The sequence below is a fragment of the Apaloderma vittatum genome, unplaced genomic scaffold, assembly GCF_000703405.1.
Source record: "Apaloderma vittatum isolate BGI_N311 unplaced genomic scaffold, ASM70340v1 scaffold15792, whole genome shotgun sequence".
NCBI lineage: Eukaryota > Metazoa > Chordata > Aves > Trogoniformes > Trogonidae > Apaloderma > Apaloderma vittatum.
Window position 1 is genome coordinate 6323 of NW_009702050.1, and position 21212 is coordinate 27534.

Genomic DNA, 21212 nt, shown 5'->3' on the forward strand with positions numbered 1-21212 from the left:
AAGTGAAGAAGGCTCATTTGTCTACCACTGAAGGCAATAAATTTTGTGTGAAGGACAGGAAGTACCATACAAGGATGATTTCATAGATTGCTTGACCATGCATTGGCTACAGCCCTTATGTCCAAGTCCTTTATTAACTCTAGTTCTACATGATTTAAAACAGTAATCTCTTTAATCTCAAAAAACATACGTAGAAAAAGTATGCTGCTATGATTCTACAAACATATAGAACACCAAGTAGAGAGTTTTGTTCAAATGAGAATATTCTGTATTTTGTCTTTAAGATTTAGAATCATAGAATTGTTTAGGTTGGAAAAAGACCTTTAAGATCACTGAGTCCAACCATTAACCTAGCAATGCCAGATCTGTCACTAAATCATGTCTGTAAGCATCACATCTACACATCTTTTCAATACCTTCAGGGATGGTGACTCAACTCTTTTGCTGGGCAGCCTGTGCCAATGTTTAACAACCTAGGATCCAACCTGAACCTCCTCTGGTGCCACTTGAGTCCATTTCCTCTCATCCTGTCGCTTGTTGTTTGAGAGACTGATACCCACCTTGCTACAGCCTCCTTTCAGGGAGTTGTAGAGAGCCATAAGGTCTCCCCTCAGCCTCTTTTTCTCCAGGGTAAACAACCCCAGTTACCTCAGGCACTTGTCATAAGACTTGTGCTGGAAATCCTTCACCAGCTTCATTGCCCTTCTTTGGCCACCCTCCAGCACCTCAGTATCTTGCATGAGTCGCCCAAAACCCAATACAGATTTGAGGTGTGGCTTCACCAGAGCTGAGTCCAGGGGCACAATCACTTCGCTTGTCCTGCTGGCCACACTATTCCTGATACAGGCCAGGACGCCATTGGCCTTCTTGGCCGCCTGGGCACACTGCGGGCTCCTCTTCAGCCGGCTGTCCACCAACGCCCCCAGATCCCACTCTGCCTGGCAGCTCTCCAGCCACTCCTCCTCAAGCCTGTAGCGCTGCTGAGGGTTGTTGTGGCCAAGGTGCAGGACCTGGCATTTGGCTTTATTGAAACTCCTGCAACTGGACTTGGCCCAGCGACCTAGCCTGTGCAGATCTCTCTGTGGAGCCTTCCTTCCCTCAATCAAAGCAATACTCCCATCCAACTTGGTGTCGTCCACAAACTTACTGAGGGTCCACTTGATGCCCTCGTCCAGATCATTGATAAACATATTAAGCAGAACTGCCCCCAGTAGTGAGCCCTGGGAAACACCACTTATGGCTGGCCACCAGCTGGAGTTAACTCCATTCACCACCACTCTTAGGGCCAAGCCATCCAGACAGTTTTTTCCCTGTTGAAGGGTAGAGCAATCCAAGCTGTGAGCAGCCAATTTCTCTGGGAATTAATTAACTGAGTCAATTATACTTAATTACTAGTGAATAGAGTTTTAGTTTTTAAAAGAAGCTTTTCAGGTAACATAGACCCATCATTTAATTACATTTAAAAATCTAAATCCTGATGCAATTCCTTTCTGACTTGTAAATATTTAGGATCAAAGATAGGCCTATTGAGAAAAATACAACATGCAGTTATCATGGAGAGAAAGGGGTTGGAATAAGCAGTTATTTTATGGGTCAGTAGCCTTCCAATACCTGTACACACTGATTGTTTGTGATAATTAAAATTCAGTGCAGAAGACACATTTTTAATAATCAGTAAGCCAAAGAGTTCCACGTGCATCGTTGCCTCGAGTGAGATCATGACCACTGAATACAGAGAGCTTTAGGGGAACAAAGCTAACACTGACAGCTGATGGCAGAATCGACTGAAATCCAGAATAGTAACCGCAGCAAAGAAACAGACTGATGGGCATAATCTACAATACAGTAATTGTCCTGTTCTCTCTGCTTGTTGCTACAGATCATACTGCCTTTTTGATTTTACCAGCGAACCAAATATGTAGGAAAATGTAGAAGTTTCTTGAAAATGTTCTCAGAAGCTGGATATATTTATACAGTGTGAAGAAATATTTAAAATTAAAGGATTTATTTGTTCATTGTCTTGGAATATGATTATTTGAATCTGTGAACGTTAATTGTACAACATTATAAATACTTTTACATGAATTAACTTTTTTAATTGTTTGGTTTAAACCTAATTAAACTCATTCAGAATTGAAATTGCTTTTTATGACTTTAGCTAAATTTATATCTGAAATTAATTGAACCAAACTGAATAATTCCAAATAAGTGTCGGTATCTCCATGCCAGGAGTAACACAATTTAAATAACCCGGATTTCTTTAATGCCCTTGTAAATCTGATTCTTGTATGTGTGCATGATACTTAGTTTCTACAGTGACTGCACAAATCAGAAGGTAGGATATCTATTATTTTCGTTGAATATACTGTCAGTAATTTGTCCTAATGCTTTCTCTTACATAAGTTAATTTGTCTCTAGCCAAAGCTGCACTTTCTGAAACACTGAATTCTAGTGTGTGCGTTTGTGTTTGTGTGTGTATACATATATGCACAAGGGTGAAGCAGGTTGGAGCTGAAGAATCTTGGACTGTATGGATCTTCCTGTCAAAACTATAATTAGTGACCTGCCTAAGAAGTTTCAAATTTCATATGTGTTTCACTGTTGCTGTGTTACAGTTTATTTGAGAGGCCAGTAGAGGAACAATACCTGAAAAAATGCAGAGGATTCAAAAAGAGCTTCAAATTTTTGTTGTACACAACAAACAACAGCTTTGACTTCTGTAACCAGCCAGGCTACAGCTTATACTGCACTAGAAAATGAGGTTTTATGTCACAGGGAGGCTGTTGGAATAGTCCTGGCTGAGGGTGAATGTGTGGTTTCCCTTTAAGAACTGAGAAGTTACTAAGCGGTACGAGCAGTGTGCATTTCAGTTTTATACAGTGTTAAAAGAAACCTCAGTTTGGCGTAGCTAGTGCTAGTGGGGCATCTTGCTCTTGACTTTTGCTTGTAGCTTCACGGGAAGGCTTTGCTGAAGTTTTGCAAGCCATGTGAAATTAGGTCCACATGAGGTATTACATCCATATGCTTCATAAGCTGCTGTTAGATGCAGCTGTGAAGGTCTGCCTCATTCATGTGCACAGATACTAATACCAAAAAAAAGCAGAAGACAGATTTGGTGTAAATAGGTGTTGCTTTCTTAAATCAGTGAAATTTGTTCTGTGCGGGCGTGTATCTTAATATCTGCAGACCTAAGTTTTGTCTTCTGTGAAATAGGAACAGAGAATTCGAATTGAATTCAAATTGAATTTGAACCACGTTTTCAAGGCAGAGCTTACTTGTACATTCTGCAGTTGTATAGAATGTTTGCCAACATAGGATGTATAAACAAACATGGGGAAATACCCTAATGGGACCTTCAGGTTCATATATGATTCATAGATGCAGATAAAACGAACAGAAAAGCATGTTCTATGTGTTTGTACCACATTACAACTTGAGACAGTGGTGTCTCAGATTTTCTTTTTAGTTATGTATTTTGTTGACAGATGTATTTTACCAATTGTGTTCAAGTGATAGAAAGCTTTTTTTGTTTATAAAGGACAACTTTCTGCCTAGGAATTACTACATGAAAGAAATCTTCAAACTGACTCGATGGGTCAAACGAATGAGAAAGTCTTGTCTTGCAGGCTTTCCTCAATCACTGGTAAACTGATTCCTAAAACAGAGAACAGAGTTTGTTTGTCCGCTTTTATTTTTTGTTGTTGTTGTTTTTGTTTTTAGAATGGGTAAAAAAGTAAAGAAGGAAGTAGAGCCTCCGCCCAAGGATGTGGTAAGTTTATAAACTGCTATATGCTGTAAAATAAATATTACACAATTATAGGCCCGCTGTACCATCCTTAGATAGTTCCTTACTCTCTTAGCTTACCCACGTTATTCTAAAAATGTCTTTTAAAGATGATTCTCTTTCTGCTTTTCTTGGACAGCATACAAACCAGAGTGACTGGGCATGTGTAGTTCTCTGTGGAGATTGTTGTCTTTGGCAGGCATTGCCAATAGTAATGTATGAAACATTCTTTTTATTTGAAGAACAGTATTAACTTTCCATTTGTAAAAGTCAAAGACAAAAGGAGAAGAGCGACCTGAAATCTGCCTGTCTTTTCAACTGTGGAGATATTCTCTTTCCTTAAGGATGAAAGAGTTAAGAGCCTAGATGGATCTGCAGAGTTTTTTACCGAATACAAAATTTTACATATATTTTGAATGACAGTACTACATATTCAGGGTCTCTTGCAAAGATATAGTCTTCAGCTGCAGTTCTGTTTTTTTCTGGTATCATTGGAAGTGCCACAGTGAGAAGTACAAGAGCTGAAGCCAAATATGGAATAGTAGTGGTAATGTGACTTTTTTTTGAAAGGTAGAGATTAAAGGCTTGACACTAGCACACTTCTCAAGGGTTTCTATAAATTCACAAGGTACAAAGAGAACCCCCAAAAGAGAGAAGTTAAAAATATAGGTATTTTTAAACTTTAATTGGTTTATTCAGAAAGAAGTAGAGGAAATAAGGCAGGAAAAGAATATAGTATAAATTCTGTGCCAGATAAAAACACTTAATGAAAATGAGGGCCATGAGTCCCACAGAGGAGTGTGAAAACTAAATACAGAGTTCAGTATACTGTTTTTATAAAAGTAGTGGATTTGTCTGTAAAGACTGAAGGTACTGCAAGAGTTTTTTCAAAGGTCATAGAAAAGCTAATGGGCAAAAGCTACTTCACAATGTCAATATTAAATAAGCACAAATAATTTTGACTGACACAGTAATATCCAATAGCCATGATGTCACTGAGGCATAGCAATTGATTCCAGGTTTTGCCCAACTGTTCTGTGGAAAGATGAATATTACAAATGTAATTAATGAGTTCCAATCAGTAATAAATCCTTATGAAAGGAAATTTAACATAAAAATTCACCATGAGAAGGTAAAGTGGTCTAAAGCCATTTCTCTATGGGATAGCCTAGGAAACCAGCAGGAGACACAAAGAAAGTGTTTACGGATAGGACTAATTAGAGCGGGCCTGAGGAATTAAAACTACATATCTTTGCATTTTTGGCATTTATTGCAATTTAAAGGCATGACAGTAGATTTAAGGCATACAGATGAGCTAACCCTCTCCAAAGTAATAAAAGTTGACTTTTCCAGTAAATATCTGGAAAGTCAGTAGGAGCTGTAACACAATTTCTAGGTCCAAAAGACAGCATTAACGTTTCTGGAGAAAAGTATGGTACAGCCTACTTATTACATAAGCTGTGAATAATGTTAGAAAAGATATTCCAAAATTGAAAAAAATAAAACTTACAGAAAGGGTCAGTAAAATTATTAAAAAGGCAAGCATTGGAAAGAGATGGTATCTACATTTTTTGGCTTAGTTTTTAACCCTATTGTACTTCAGGCTAGCATATCTCTTTCAGCAGTCCTATGAGGAATTAAAAATGAATGTTGCATAGCAAAACAGTATTAAACATGAAAATAGATCATGGATTGGTTGTAATTATAAACCAAGGAAATCCTCTAGCTATGAGAATATTATTAATATTGATCATGTAAAATCAAATCTCAAAACCTGAAATTTCACTTGGATGTTTCAGATAGCAGGAAATGAGATGCAGACAAAATAAAATATGTATTAACTATTATCTTCTGATTGATAATCTGCTTATGAAAATGTCAAGTCCAAGAAAAGAAGCCTTGAGATAATGTGGGCAGGCTCATAAAAGAGGGCCTTTATGCATGTGGAAAGCTCTGAAAATATATGGTACTGCAGATGACCACTGATTTTTACAGAACAGGTGGGAAGCACATCTCTTACCTTAGTCACTGCTTGTATGTTTCAGAAAGTATTCCTGAGGACTCTTTTCCTTGCCTTTCATAATTTGTCTTTTACTATTAGCAGTCCTGAAAATTGGGCTTCTCCAGGAAAAATATTGCTTTTGAGCCTCTATCTCTATATGAGTGACCTTAGAAAATAATTCAGGCAGATCTAATATGCAAGCTTTGACATAGATTGATAGGAGCTTTTCGTATGACGTCTTCATTAAGTTTGGTCCAGACAATATTACTTTTTGATCATCAGCTAAGGCACAGACATTAAAAAGGAAGCCTAGGATTACCACTAGAGAAAATTCTGAGACATTACCACTGAAAGCAAGCTATGGATACCTGAGTATTTTTGAAAATGGCTTCATTCACACCACTGCTGTTACAAAGGCAAAATATACATAGTGGCGCTGTCAGATCTGAATCTCAGTCTCCACAGAAACATCTTCTTTTGAGCAATTAAGTCCTAAATATTAATTTGCCTTGAGTTTAGTAAGGCTTTCACCACTGTCTCTCGTAAAATCCTCATAGACAAACTGATGAAGTAGAGACAAGATAAATGGACAGTGTAAAAGAATTGAGAACTAGCTTAACTGCCCAACTCTGTGATCAGCAGCATGAGGTCCAGCTGGAGGTCAGGCACTGGTGATGTGCCCCAGGGCTTGATCCTGGGACTGGTACTTGTTAACCGTCTCGTTAGTGACCCAATTGATGGGACAGAGTGCACCCACAGAAAGTTTGCAGAAGATAGGAGTGATTGACAGACCAGATGGTTGTGCAGCCATTCAGAGAGACCTCAACAAACTAGAGAAATGGGAAAACAGAAATTTCATTAATTTCAATCAAGGGGAATGCCAAATTCTGCACCTGGGGGAGGAATAACAGTCCAGACTGGATGATGATCTGCTGGAAAGCAGCTTCGTAGGAAGGGACCTGGTGATTCTGGTGACGTGGACCAGCAATCTGCGCTTGGGGCAAAGAAAGCAGAGTGTTGCCAGCAACTTGAGAGAGGGAACTGTTGTCTTCCACTCAGCGTTGATGAGTGAGACTGTACTTGGAGTGCTGTGTCCAGTTCTGGGTTCCCCAGTACGAGAGACATATGGACATGCTGGAACAAATCTGTTAAAGGCCTGGAGCAGTAAAATGTCCCAGCTTTTACTTGGAAAAGTAAAAGCACAATGTCACAATGCACCAAAGTATTTTGGGAGAGAACTGGCAAGGATACAAAAACTAGCAGTAAGGCTTTTCCAAATTGACTAGAAGCAAGAAGCTTCTTAGAGGGACACTAAGAGATGATTAAAGTCATAAAAGGAAAGCTAAATCACTTTTTTTTGTGTCAAAAGGCAAAGCTATGTAGCAAATCACCAAAACAAAGGTGAGGAAATTGCCTAAATATAAATAGTTAATATTTGCCCAGGTCTTGTTCTAACTGAACGGTAACTAAAATCTGAGATTGTGGTATTATTACTTATTTGCACTAGAGGAATGGAAAGCAGAAAATCTAATTTTCAAAAAGAAATACATCAGTAATAGCACAAAGTTTGTCTTTCATGCTGTGTTAATTAGTAGAAATGGTTAGCGAAGAAAGATTTTTTAAAAATATGATAATAATTGGGGAGAATCAATACTGTTTGTGTAGAAAAGGAAAGTGCAATCTCTGAAATCTATTTGAATTCTTTAGAGGAGTCAGTGAGCAAATGAATAATGGTGATCTGGTTGATACAGTTATTTAGCTTTTTCAAAAGTTTTGCGACCAGGCTCTTCACTCACGTAAACACTAACAGGTAAAGAAATATTGCCCTCCTGGCAATAATGTCTAGTTATAAAATAGAAATCAAAGGTGAGAAAACAAATTACTGCTCAGGTTTCATAACAGAGAGAGGTTGCCAGTGCAATGTGATGGGGTTTTATTTTGCACCCTGTGTCATCCAGCCTATCAGAATTAATGTGCATACTTTCATGAAAATGGCAACCGGCTACTAAGTAAGCAAAAGTGGATAAATACAATATTTTGAATTCCAGAAATAAAAGGCAAAACACCACATTGCTAGCAAATGAATTGCACATGCACATGTTGAATAGCATTAACAGTTCTAGTGTTCCCATCTCAAAAAAGCTCTTTTTGAACTGTAGAAAAGTACAAAGACATCAAGAATAAAAAGAATGGCTTCTGTATTAGGAAGGATCGACAAGAGGAGGTTTCTTCATCCCCAGAAGGAAGTGACTATGAAGAGGAATATCACAGAAACTTAGAAAATTATGAATGTACAGAGAAGGCAAATGGGTGTAATTTATCTCATTGTTTCTTATGGTGAATGAATTGTGAAGGTCAAGTAAAATTAACAGGTCGTCTTTTTAAAACAGAGAGAAGACAACTATCTGTATGACTGTGAAACTGCGATACACGTGTCTCAGAATGTTAAGGGTGGCTGAAATACATGTGGCTTCATGAATTGTTTACCAGATTAACTGATGGAAGATTTTTCTTTTTGAACACAGAGATAAAATCACTAGCTCACCGTTCTCTAGATTGGAGAGTGCTGGATTCTGGGAGGGAATATAAGGAAAGTTTAATATTCTGCTTACCCTCACCTGCTACTGGCCTTTGTTCGAGACAGAATGCTGGGCTAGATGGCTCTTTAAAGTTCTGACTGGAAACATATTTTCTATTACCTTCATTTTCAACTAAGTCAAAAGAAAAACCCAAATACTCTGCATTTTCTAATGGCTTTGAAGTCAAATGTACACAAAAAACATGATCAAAGACATGTACAAGTTTTTGAATTATAGCTTTCTCTCATTTAACTTGATTAAACATATTATCTATTACCTTCATTTTCAACTAAGTTGATGGAAGTCAAAAGAAAAACCCAAATACTCTGCATTTTCTAATGGCTTTGAAGTCAAATGTACACAAAAAACATGATCAAAGACATGTACAAGTTTTTGAATTATAGCTTTCTCTCATTTAACTTGATTTTTTCTTAATACAAACTGCATGTTAGAAATATTGTTGCTTATAAACCAGTTAAATTTCTGTGTTTAATTCAAGGTTGTTTGTAACTTCAGGCATATTATTCTAACATGTAATCTGTCTTGTATGTGCCATTAAGGAAAGAGTCTGCAATGATGTATGAAGATTTAGGAGCAAGCCTTGATTTTAAAAGAAAAAAAAAAGAAGGAAGGAACTCCAGCTATGCTGGCATTATGATAAGCAAAAGTCATATGCAGTTCTATAATAGTCTGTGGTAGTTTGATGAACAGTGTTACTTCCCAACAAATCACCAACCTGCTCCGGCCTCTGACTTCTTAAATACACATTGTTTTCTATGACTGTTCTTACTGGATTTTCAGCACAAAACTGCTTCTAGTTGGAAAGTGCTTACTGAATGTTTTAGATGTAGTAGTGAATCTAATGTCTATACAAATGGGTCGAGATTAGACCAACTATACTCTGCTCATGTGCCAAACTGTCATTAAATCCTAGGAATTATCATTGAATTGTGGTTTTTATGAGTACTTGTGAACACAATGAAAATGGAGCAGAGTAATAGCATTGGTATTAGATCAATATAAATAAATGACTGAGATTTAAAACTCTTATTTCATATTTCATTTCTTATTAAACTTCATCTGAGATCAATCTCTGTGTTTATTTGTCTCTAGAGGGCTAACAGCCTTTACTAAAAATTACAGTTTTATCCCGTCACGAAGTATTTGGCCAGACTTAGGAGATGTGCCTGTGCTTAAATCCCAGCACTTACCTGGAAGATCATGTCCTGGCCACACAAAGACAGAAATGTGTGGGAGTAGAGAAGTGTGAAGGTGGCTTAAGGAACTCTAAGTCGTCTCTTAAGTGTTCCTGTACGCCTCTCATATGGGTAGAATGAATGAATGTTGCTGTGATAAGCAGGGTTTTTTTGCCTCCTTACAATCCAAAAAGACAATTCCCGTAAAGAATTCATAGAAAGGCCTAGGTTGGAAGGGACCTTAGAGATCGTTTAATCCAAGCTCCCTGTCCTGGGCAGGGCCGCCACCTCTCGACTAGACCAGGCAACACATGGGGACTGAGGGGAATCGAACCCATAACCTTGGTGTTGTCATTGTCAGCACCACACTCAACCCACTGAGCTAACTGGCCCTCTTCCATCATTTTAATCCCATCATAAAGATGTAACTTGGACCACTGTGCCAAATTCTTGTTGGTGAATCAGTCTTAAGCAAAATGACTTACAGTAGAGTAAGTTTATTATATTTTCTCTAAAGAGAAGCTTTGTTCCATGACTTGTCCTGTTCCTCCAGCTTGTCACAGCAATCGTGAAGTTCGACAGTGTCTTCAGGTTTTCAGACCTGCTTGAAGCTAGGGAGACCACTTAAGCACCTTAGCCAGGGAGTCTCTTAACTGTTTATGAAAATTGGATCTTGATCTTACAGACTATTAAATTGTGTGATATGCCTTGTGGAAGATGATGAAATTACTTAGATCTAAAAACTTACAAAATTTGTGAATATAGAATTCTGGGTGCTAGTATCATATTTTGCCTCATTTTTTAACAAGTCAGAGAAGAGAGAAGAAAAAAAGCCTTTTCTTTGTTCACTTTCCTTCTAGCACACTCATAACTTCTTAAGATTTGCCTCAAATAATTTTCTTACTTGACAATTGACCTGTATGTATCTTCATGCCCTTATTGTGCAGCAACATGTGCCTCTGATGTAACTGTCAAAGGGTTTTTAATGAAATAAAATGACTAATAGACATTTAAAATTATATATGGTGTAAAATATACATTGTAATAACATTGTAAACCAATTTGTATTGCTATTTTAAATTACTAGTCTGATGTATTTTAAAGATAAATACATCGAGAGATTGCATGACCTCAGTATCTAGTAGTTTCTGTATGTAATACAGATACTCTACAGGCCTAAAGTTTGAGGATACGTGACAGTTTTTCTATATTAAAAAGTATTTTTAATCCAGATAAGCTTAAAACTTTTTAAGGGGTAGAATTTTCAGAAATCGTTGAGTCTGGTTAAAGAGCAAAAAGTCTAGAAGATTCTCTTGCTCAAGTGATGTTAGTCCTAAAGAGTCTATGAAGAGAGTAAAAACTGCCAGATTTGTTGGAAGATTTCTTTCTGTGTGAGAAGTCAGAAATAGAAATGAGCACTTTGTATCATTTCTAGCTGAATGAGCAGGGATTCTATCTTGGAAATAGTTCAGCTGGTACAAGATCGCGATGAGCTAGTGAATTGAGTTGATAAAAGTCCTTTTATTTTTTTAAAGCAGCCACAAAGTGTTAATGCCACAAAGTTCATAGGCTCTGTGCACAGCTTCTCAAAAGAAGTTTCTCATGTTTGGTTCCAAAGCTGCAGGATGCTCTTACATGTCTAACAGAATTAGAGAATTTGGTGCCTTCAAGACTTCCTAGACGTACAAGGACATGTCAGGGTTTTCCAAAAATCTTCACATGGGATGAAATCATTATTTTATCTGGAAGTCAAATATTCTTCCTTATTTTTCAGCGATGTCTCAAATTATTACTAAACATTTGAGTTTCTCCAAGTAAATAGCAACTTGTGTTAATATTTCTAATTCAGGGTAGAGCTTAAACTAGATTTTTTAAAATGAAATAAAGGAGTCTACTGCAGCACACAGGAAGGCTCAGTATAAATCAGTCTATTTTTATCTTTGTTTCTAGTTTGATCCTTTATTGATTGAAAGCAAAACAGCAGCAACGGTGGTGCTAATGCTTAATTCTCCTGAAGAGGAAGTTTTGACCAAAGCATGTGATGCTCTATATAAATTTGCATCAAAAGGTTAGTCTTTTTGGAATGAGCTTTCCTTTCAATTGCTTAGATTTTGATAGTGGTTCACAGCTTTTTAGTTTCCTAGGACTGAAATCTTCACTTCATCTCAAAGGTCTCCATGAAGGTTTTGGGGTTTTTCTGAAGAATATGTCAAAAACATATTTGCAGTTATAAAGAAGTCCTGTGGTAGGATTTTATATTCTCTGTTTAATAGAGCTTGGTTTAAATAAAACCTAGATCTGTTTTGTTATGAGCAGCAGACCTGCATCTGGGAAAGAATTCTCCTTTTTATGTTACAGTTTGAACCTTGTGTACCAGTGTACTTATTTTGAGGTTCAGTTTTAAATGGAAATTACTTTTCAGCCTGTTTCTAGTTTGTTTTTTTGTTTGGGTTTTTTTTTTGCATATAGCTTTTGTGTCTGGTTAGGGATCACTGGCTTCTGAAAGATGTTTAGGTTCAGTTTAATATGGCAAACTTGGCTGAAGGCACGCAACCAAATTTTGAATATGTAAAAAAATAAATTGAACGGTTGGGAGACATCTATGAACCGCACACCATACTCTTGCAGGCTCCTTCCCTGCTGTCTACAGGAAATACAGCACACTGCAAGAGGCCAGATACTTCATTTTTCAGTTTCTACTAAATGAATAATCCTTTAAATTGTTAATGTAGATATTCCTGCAGTCTTCCAGAAGACTAGGTGGTAACCGTGTATCAGAAGAGAAGGAGTTGTTTTCACTTTGCAGTTCATTGATTTATTGAATGTTGTTAGTAAATTAAGTCCCATCCCTCAATAAAAAGTAGTTCTTGTATTTTAGTGTATTTCGGCCTGAGAATGAGCATAGTTCTCCAGTTTCTTCTCACACTGCTGACTTGTAGCCAAAAAGGACAGGCATTAGGATTAGAAAACAGTTGTGGGAAATTGGAATAGGAGTAGGTTTGAGATTTTCTTTCTTGGGTTTTAAGTGTTTTTTGAGTGAGCAGAAGCAGAAGGCTGTAATCGTACAAAACGGTTCTGTTCTTTGCGTGGCAGAGCCTATTCTGCTACGAAGTCCTCAATTCTCAGGTGGTAGAAATCTCAGGTGGGATTTAATGATCCAGATCCCGGTAATTGCTTCAGTTGATGGTCGTGCAGATCCACAGAATCAATTAACTGTTATTTTGAGGAAAATAACACGGGGAGGCAAGAAAGGGGGAGAATAAAATGAGATTCTTAATGATAGCATTCACCTGTATTTCACTAAGTAGAGAGTGGGCCTTGTTACTAGCACTGCAGTGGTACCACAAGTGAGTTACATGTCCAGTAGGCAGAAGCATCCTTTGCTTTATAAATGTGAATTAATCCTTGATACTGTTTGACACATGTTTATTTGGGATATAGATTAGATGATCTCCCAAGGCCCCATCCTGGCATTTTTTCTTTGATTCTACAGTCTAATAAAAGATTGGTAGTTGTTTTACTTTGTTGCAGTAGAACTGTGAGCTTGTTGCATTTTTATGGAACTTTTAACCTAATTTCTCTTCAGGTGATGAAAACAAAGTGACACTTCTTGGTCTTGGAGCAGTGGAACATCTGTATAAACTCATCTCGCATGAAAATCCAACTGTACGCAGAAATGCCGTCATGGTAGTTGGCATCATGGCTTCTAATTGTAAGAGTCTTTATTTTTTAATGTTTTCCCATGTGTATGAATGTGGTCATCAAAGCAATAAGTGGCCTGTGTGAAAAAATCCTATGTTAACAGCCAAGAGTAAAGGAGCAAATTCAGCTCCACTGATTTTGGAAAAAAAAAAAAAGGACAAGAGAAGTTAATTTTCCTCCAGCCTTCATTTCTGTTTTGATAGGGCCAAACTGAAATGGTTCAGTACTGGAATTACATCTATCAGGGGAAGCCTGACTACATCAAATGCCTGGCAGTGTGGACGTGGCACATTCTTCTCTTTTACAAAAGTTGGAATAGAAGCTGTGGTTAAATATCAGTTGTTACTTGAGGTGGTAGTGTAACTACCAGTGATAGGAGAGAAAACATGTTAAATGTAAGGTAGCTAACTCAAGTATTGATGGCATAAAAAGCTCTGAACTATCAAGCATTAGCATATTTACCCGACTTCTTGGGCAGGTCAGTGCTGCTGTAAATGCTTTGTTATCTATATCTGAGCTAGTGAAATTGAAGTAGTCTGGAATATCTCTCAGAGACATTCCATTCACAGCAAGATAGTGTATCTGCTCTAGCCATGTCATTATTAAATTATTTAACCACATTATATGCAGATTTTCTTGTGCACTTTTATAAGGTGAGAATGGATGTATTATATCCCTGCTGGATGGCCAAGTGCCAAATGATCAAGCTGCAGTGAGTGGTAGGTAGGCATCCCTGAAGATGAAAGAATAAGCGATGTAAGGTTGAATTTCAGTGGCTGCCATTTTTACATTGTTTTGTGATTAATATAATTAATCAGGTCTTATTTTGTTCTTCCATGGTGTTATCTTAACCAGTATTTAAGTCTCTTCACCAACTGCTACCTGCTTTTCATGTCACACTGGACCTTATGCTCTTTACCTTACTTTCAACTCAGCAGTCCCAGGCAGTTACTCCTTTTAGACCTTGGCTTCCAATGCTGCTGCACAAACGAGGATTTGGATGCCTGAAGATCTTCCGTTTATATTCACATTTAAATTGTTGGTTTTTTCCTTGAAAGGGAATTCAAGTCATACCTTTTCTCTTACATTTCAACACTGTAATGTGTTCCTAGTAACAACAGCCCTGTAAGATCACATGAAGTCTGTCCCAAAGCGTGCTTTCTGGTTCTATCCAGTGATTGTGAATTTGCTAGTTTGCCATGGACAACAATAAAAATGCATTCTGAAAGTCTTTACTGTGATCTTAATAAGGCCTATATAATACGTGTTTTCAGTTTGCAGTGTGGGCAGTGTTAGCATAAAATTAGCAAGGGAGGGCTTGAAAATTCAGTAAGGGAAGGATTGCTTTTAGTGTGATATTAACCACAAATAATTTTAACTATTGGGGTATGACTTCTTTGACAACTAAAACTGTGCAATATTTAATCAGAACCTGCTAGATGCAAGTATTTTGGATAAAGTTTCAGTGAAGTATTGAGGAACTTCATATGTATCAAATGTCAAAGAATGTCATCTGGTACTTGAAAATCTCCTCTATGTTTTCTGGGCCCATTATGATTTTTTGGGGGGGCATAACTTCAATTGTGTGTCATTCCCAGTCAGATCTTTTTGTCACTTGCGGAGTAACAATAAGTACATTTCCCTTGAAACTGAACATGTTTCTTTACTCAGCCCAGGTGTACAAATGAAAGACTTCATATCTGTATTTATTTCATTGTAGATGATGTCAAGAACTTACTGAGGGAGCTGGATGTCACAAATTCACTTATATCACAGCTGGTGCCAGAAGGTAGCTTGCAGTATTAATTTCTTGTGCAAAAATACACTCAGAAATAATTTATGATTGCCGTTTGATCAGACAATTTAATACAATCATCCGTATAACTTAACAGTTTGTCATACTACATGTTAAATAGGTAACTGCTTTTACAGGAGTAGCTACATTACTCACTGGGTAGTGTTTTATGTAGTACAGATGGAGCAATATGTTTATGGAGATGTCAGATATGATTAACAGCTATTGTTTATTGACTTCAAATTATATTTTAAACCGCTAGGTTAGTGAACTGTTCTGAATAAAACTTGATCAAAATATTTCTTTTTTTTTTCCCCATAGAAGATGTAGTTATCCATGAATTTGCTACTCTCTGTCTAGCACACATGGCTGTCGAATATACTACTAAAGTACGAATCTTTGAGCAAGGTGGTTTAGAACCACTTATCAGACTGCTGGGTAGCCCTGATCCTGATGTTAAGAAGAATTCAGTTGAATGTATCTACCTCCTGGTGCAGGTAATGTTGTTGATGTTGTTTTAAATTAAAGAGGCAGATAAGCACTTTTCCCCACCTCTATCATCCTCTGTAAGGCTAATAATTTTAGAGTATTTGGTTCCTGTACGCCCCAGTGTTCATCAATGTCTTTGAAAGTATTACACCCAAGTCCTGACTGTTGCATTAGTTAGGAATATAGCTTATTTTAATTTTCTTGAACTTATTATCCAATTATCCATCTGTACATTGATGTGAGATCAGAATCAGATTTTTTAAATTAAATATGAATTTGTTTTCTTAGTTGGAAAATGTTAATCTTGGTAATGAGAGTTATAACCTGTCTGTCCAAAAGATTGGAATAATCCTGTAAATTTAAGAACTAGCATTTGCATTGTGCCTTGTTTTGGCCAGCAAGTCCGTAGTCACAATTTTTTGATGATAGGTGAATGCTGTCAACAGCTACTTGCCATACTGGGGGGAATAGATTTGTTATTGGCTACTTTCGCACTCTGCACTAATGTCATCCATATGCTGCTTAGCAAAAGAATGGGGCATTTGTGCGGCAGTTCTCTTCCCATGGCTTAGGCGAATCAGTTCAATAATGAATTCAGTTTATAACTCTATCTCTTTTGGGGCATCAGAGCATGTCTATTCAGAATCACATTTTACTCTTTCTCCTTTTTTACTATCTCACTGTCTTTGTTGCAGGGTATATCTGGATAACTGCACCTGGTGCTTGCTTATATTGATAAGGATAATTGCATGCTGCACATGTGCAATAAGATATTTAAAAGCAAATTGTAATTTATTTATTTTTTCTTTTTTAATATAATCTACTACTGTCTTTTTATTAAGCTTCATATAAAATGTTTAAAGTTGAAATTTTAAATTGTCATTTTATAATTAGTAACGCAAAAGAAGATATAACCAGGCAACCACAGTAGAGTGCGAAAAGTATTTTCCCCTCACTGAGGTAAATAAAAATGATGAAACTAAATTTAAAAAACTTCCACAAAGAAACATGTGTGTTGAGACAACATGGCAAAAGCAAGAGTAAATAAGCTTCCTTAGACAGGTCTAGATTCTGTGCTGTGTACTTCAGTGATGCGAAAAGATTGGGATTTAAGGTTGATGGGGCTTGATTATATTGAGTTTGATTCTTAACTGAAAGAAATCTTCAGAACTGGAAGTTCTGGACTATTGACTCATTTTTGTATGTCTGAAATAATATTTTTAGTGTTTGTTCTGTAAAGCAGGAATTGATATACTATTATATTCTCTGTCACTAACATTCTTTGTTGAATATTTTACTGCAGGATTTTCAAAGCCGTGCTGCAGTTTGTGCACTGAATGTAATTCCACCCTTGCTGGAGCTACTGAAATCTGAATACCCCGTTATTCAGTTGTTAGCCCTTCAAACCTTAGAAGTAATTAGCAAAGACAGAGAAACCAGAATAATACTGGGAAAAAATGAAGGATTAGATTGTCTTCTGAAGATACTGGAAGCAAATGTACAGTTTACTTTCCTTTAAAAGTTTTTTTATTCTTGCAGCTAATGTTTGTATGATTAATGAGAAATATTATTCATGTTGTGTAAGAGTGATAAAAGCAGAAAGGGCTCCTTACATGGAGCTGACTTTGAGAGAAATAGGATAAGCTAGGATACCTACCTTAGCAAGAAAGGGAGCAAAGGGATTCACCAAACTATTTATGTTTGGTTTATAGCTCTATAGCTATTAGTAATACCGTTTTGCCTTTACTGTCCGTTTCTCAAACTTGTAAGTATCAGAAAAATTCACCATATAGCTTTTTATAAAATGTTTTCTCAAATTTTGTATTACATGCTGAACCCTGGTGCTGGTTCCTAGTTTGAACACTGAACTTTTTTTCTCAGTTTATTTTTATATCGGTGGCCTTAAATATAATTTCATATGTCTGAAATGTCATTGTTTATGTTACTATGAGATGCATTTAGTGCTTCTTGAATTCAGAAGTTGTGCGTAGAGAAATTTGTGAAGTTTTTGACATTTTAAGATGACAGGCTCTTTCTGAATACCTGCCTTTGATGTAAATGAGAAACTTTCAGGGTTTTTACTGGTTTGTGTAAATTATATTGCATCCTAAGGCACATCAGAGAAATAATACAAAAAATATCAGTATGAAAAGATGTGCTTTGCAGTATGAATAAAATGTCCGAAAGAGTTATGACAATTATCCTGCAAAGTTAAAAGCCAAAGGTATTTTAATCCTGATCTGAAGATTATTTGTTTGGGTTTTTTTCCTGATTAGGAATTCAGTGATCTACATGTGGAAGCGCTTGCCGTGTTGGGAAATTGTCTTGAAGATGTACATATTCTGCAACTGTTCCAGCAGAGAGGAGGCCTTAAAAAGCTGCTCTCGTTTGTAGGAGTCTCTGCTGTTCCTGATATTCAGAAGAACGCAGCAAAGGCAATTACCAAAGCAGCTTATGACTGTATGTGACTTTTTAAAAAATCCAGGGGTGTGGATTTGTTTATAAAAGTAAATTTTCGTCCAGAATGAGGCCATCTTATCTTGTTCAGGGTAGTACTTGTTTCTGAGAGAAACACTGACAGGAATGAATTACAGTGATGAGTCTGGCCAATCAGAGCAGCAATTGGATGTTTGGTTATGTATATAAAAATATTAAGATTTTGCCTCAATTTATTTTTAAATGTAATATATTCTTGCAAAATGCTGTCCTCAAAAAAAAAATAAAAGAAAACAGAGCTCTGAAAATATGATCTTTATCTTTTGTTTAGTGATGCCAGTTAACTGCCATGTTAAGCCACCTCTGTGGGCTATTTCTCACCTCTATCAGTTCAGGCTAACTGCTCGTCTACATGTCAGGCAATTTCAAATAAAAATTCCTTCAACAGGGATATGAAAAAAACTTTCGAATGGCTTGCAGATTAATATTCCCAGTGGAGTTAAATAGTTTCTTTGTCAGGTTTTTTTTGTAATTATTTGTCCTATGGTTCTTTTTTATACACTTTTCTTCAGTTCACCAAGGAATTCTGAATTAGTCAGAACATGCTCATCATTTTTTCCCACAAGGATGCTCTTTAAATAAATCTACATTTGAACTTCCTTCCATACGTTGACTTCTGAGTTGCAGCATACGCCTGTTAGAGCTGTGTAACAAAACGCAATGTAAGAAATAACATACCTCTGCTTATAGAAGATTTTAATTCTGTCAAGGGGATTTTGATGACAGTAACTATGACAGTAGAGGTTAAATATTTCATTTATATTTCTATCATCTTGTGGTTGAATCATGGCTTTAATTTATGTGTATTTTAGAAATATATTATCTAATTTAATACATGGCTAAAATAATCTCTCTGTAGTATTACAGACCTCCTTTCTTCTCTCCCCCATCTTATCTTTCAATTCTTTTCTCGCTTTCCTTATTTTGACATCCTGAATATTTGTAATTATTTGAACTGCAAATGACACATGAAAAGAGTGAAATCTACCTTTCCCAGTACTCTGTGGGTTTCTGTATGCTTTTATCATTATCTACTGGAAATTTTGCAAGTCACTGAAAATTATTTTCATCAATGTTTAGATATCGAAGATAGGAAGGGACCTTCTTTCTTTGTGTATTTTCCTGCACTGTTATTTTGTTATGCTACTTAGGACTGTCATTATCATTTTTATAGTCCTTGTATAGGCTTGTAAGTAGTGTGCTAAGCAGATTTATATTTGCTCCATTTCTACTGCATCCTACTCCTTTTTCCTATTTATTTTCAAATACGCATAGCCTTCTTTTCCTCTTTCACACCTTTTTCAGTTTTTGTGGCCTCATATTTTAGCAGCTGTTAGCAGAAGCATGTCTGAACACAACATTTTTAAAGCACAGTGGCAAGAACTACACGTAATATATTACAGTACTGCCTATGATCTTATATCATGGGATGTTACCGTCAGTGAAGATGCATCTTCTTGTCATACTTCTTTACAAATGGAGTCAATGTGGTTTCATTATAAAGGTTTGCTCTCTTCTTCAGCCTGTGACAGTTGGTATGGATGCAGCAAGCTGGGAAAATAGATCAAAAGAAGACTTAAAGTATTTGCTTCCCAGCTGTGGAATTTTGGTGACAACCAGTTACACGAAGGGCAACCTGTTTTACTGGTGCAATGGGGAACACAGGTTTACTAACCTGCTGCTCAGCGTGGCCCCCAGAAGTATTGAATTTATTTCAGATAGAGAGCTACTGGTCTAATGTCAGCCTTCCAGCAGAGAGAAGTGGCATTCAGGCCGTTAGAAAAAATGGCCCATGTGCAAAAAGAAAACAGAAATATTTGCAATTCTCATTTGTGTGTTTGGATTCTGGATCTAAATACACTAAACAGCCTATCCAAACTGCAACACTAATGTGTACTATATTGATACTTGCCTTGATCTAAATCAAATATAATACAGCACAGCTCTAAGACCTTTTATAGCTTTTTCATCTGATTTGCAATAGCCATAGAGTAGCCCACGTTCTTCAAGTTTGACAATTGTGGTTGCAATTTACCAACATTTCCCACATACTTGAGAAAAAAAATACTGCTTTTTATCAAAATGAAAAACTTATTTCTGATACGGTAGAACATGCAGTCCTGGCAGCTGAGTATGCAACAATATCTGATTTTGAAAGTATTATTGTTGACAGATGCAATTTAGTTTTGTTTTTTTTCCTGATAGATGTGGCAAACAGTTGTGGTTTATGTACCACTCAGTCCTTTGGAAAGGTGCTCCTGTAACTTCTTGTTGTTGTTATAAAACAGAGCTATTCTCAATATCGGAGTAAATTACATGGTACAAACACTTTATTCAATTTTAAGTAGCATCTTTAGGATGCTGTTCTCTTTAAGCAGGTTAAAATTGATCATATTTCGATACATAATCATTATTCCTTTGCCCCTGAAAATTTGTTTTGTTCTGTAACATAATTTTGAATGTGATATATTAATGTATCAGTGGTTTTATTTTGTATGCTTAGAGTTTGTGGTGATTTTTACTGTGATTCTCTCCTTGCCCAGCAAATAATGCAGTCATTTCAGAATGCAAGATATGTTTTAATGCTATAAATTATTGAATATTTGTGAGTGGATTATCTGAACTGTTGATTAAGGAGGGCCTGACTTTGCCTTGACAACGCCAGACCCAGCAGCAACAACAAAATGTGATGGAGTGTGTATGGAGAAAGTGATGATCCTACTCACTCAAGTTTGGCCTCAGTCCACCGGACTTCTGATTTGAAGCTCTCCCCTTTCTTTACATGTATCTAAATGCAAATCCTTTCAAAAGGGAGCATAGTAAACATGCTCTGTAGCCTGATTGACATATGCTTTTTCATAATACAAGTTTTTATTGATCTGGATTACCTCAATTCAAGATCAGTGGGAGGTCATAATACTATTTAACATTAACTTGTTTTCATTTGAAATTGTTATAAATAATTGCATAAGGTGATGGCAGTGAGCTGAACATGTAATCAGTAGAACTTTGATCAGGATTTTGGGGTAAGAAGGAGAAACTGGCTCATGATGAGATGAAAAACTCATGATGAGTGAAAAACTGGACAAAGTGTTAGTGCTCCAGACTGCTCTGGGTGGGTGTGCCTGAGTATTTTACTTTGTGTTAAATCAATGTATCCAAGTGATTT

General features: G+C 36.6%; 1 protein-coding gene across 1 annotated transcript in view; it reads left to right on the plus strand.

Annotated features, from left to right (window-relative positions):
- Positions 1–3721: 3721 nt before the first annotated feature.
- ARMC3 (armadillo repeat containing 3) overlaps positions 3722–21212 on the plus strand; it is a 48758-nt gene continuing 31267 nt past the window's right edge. Inside the window, exons 1-7 of the mRNA XM_009879392.1 lie at positions 3722–3769; positions 11512–11629; positions 13148–13273; positions 14984–15052; positions 15380–15555; positions 16851–17045; positions 17824–18007. Of these exons, the coding sequence (XP_009877694.1) occupies positions 3722–3769; positions 11512–11629; positions 13148–13273; positions 14984–15052; positions 15380–15555; positions 16851–17045; positions 17824–18007 (916 nt within the window). The remainder of the gene's footprint in view (positions 3770–11511; positions 11630–13147; positions 13274–14983; positions 15053–15379; positions 15556–16850; positions 17046–17823; positions 18008–21212) is intronic.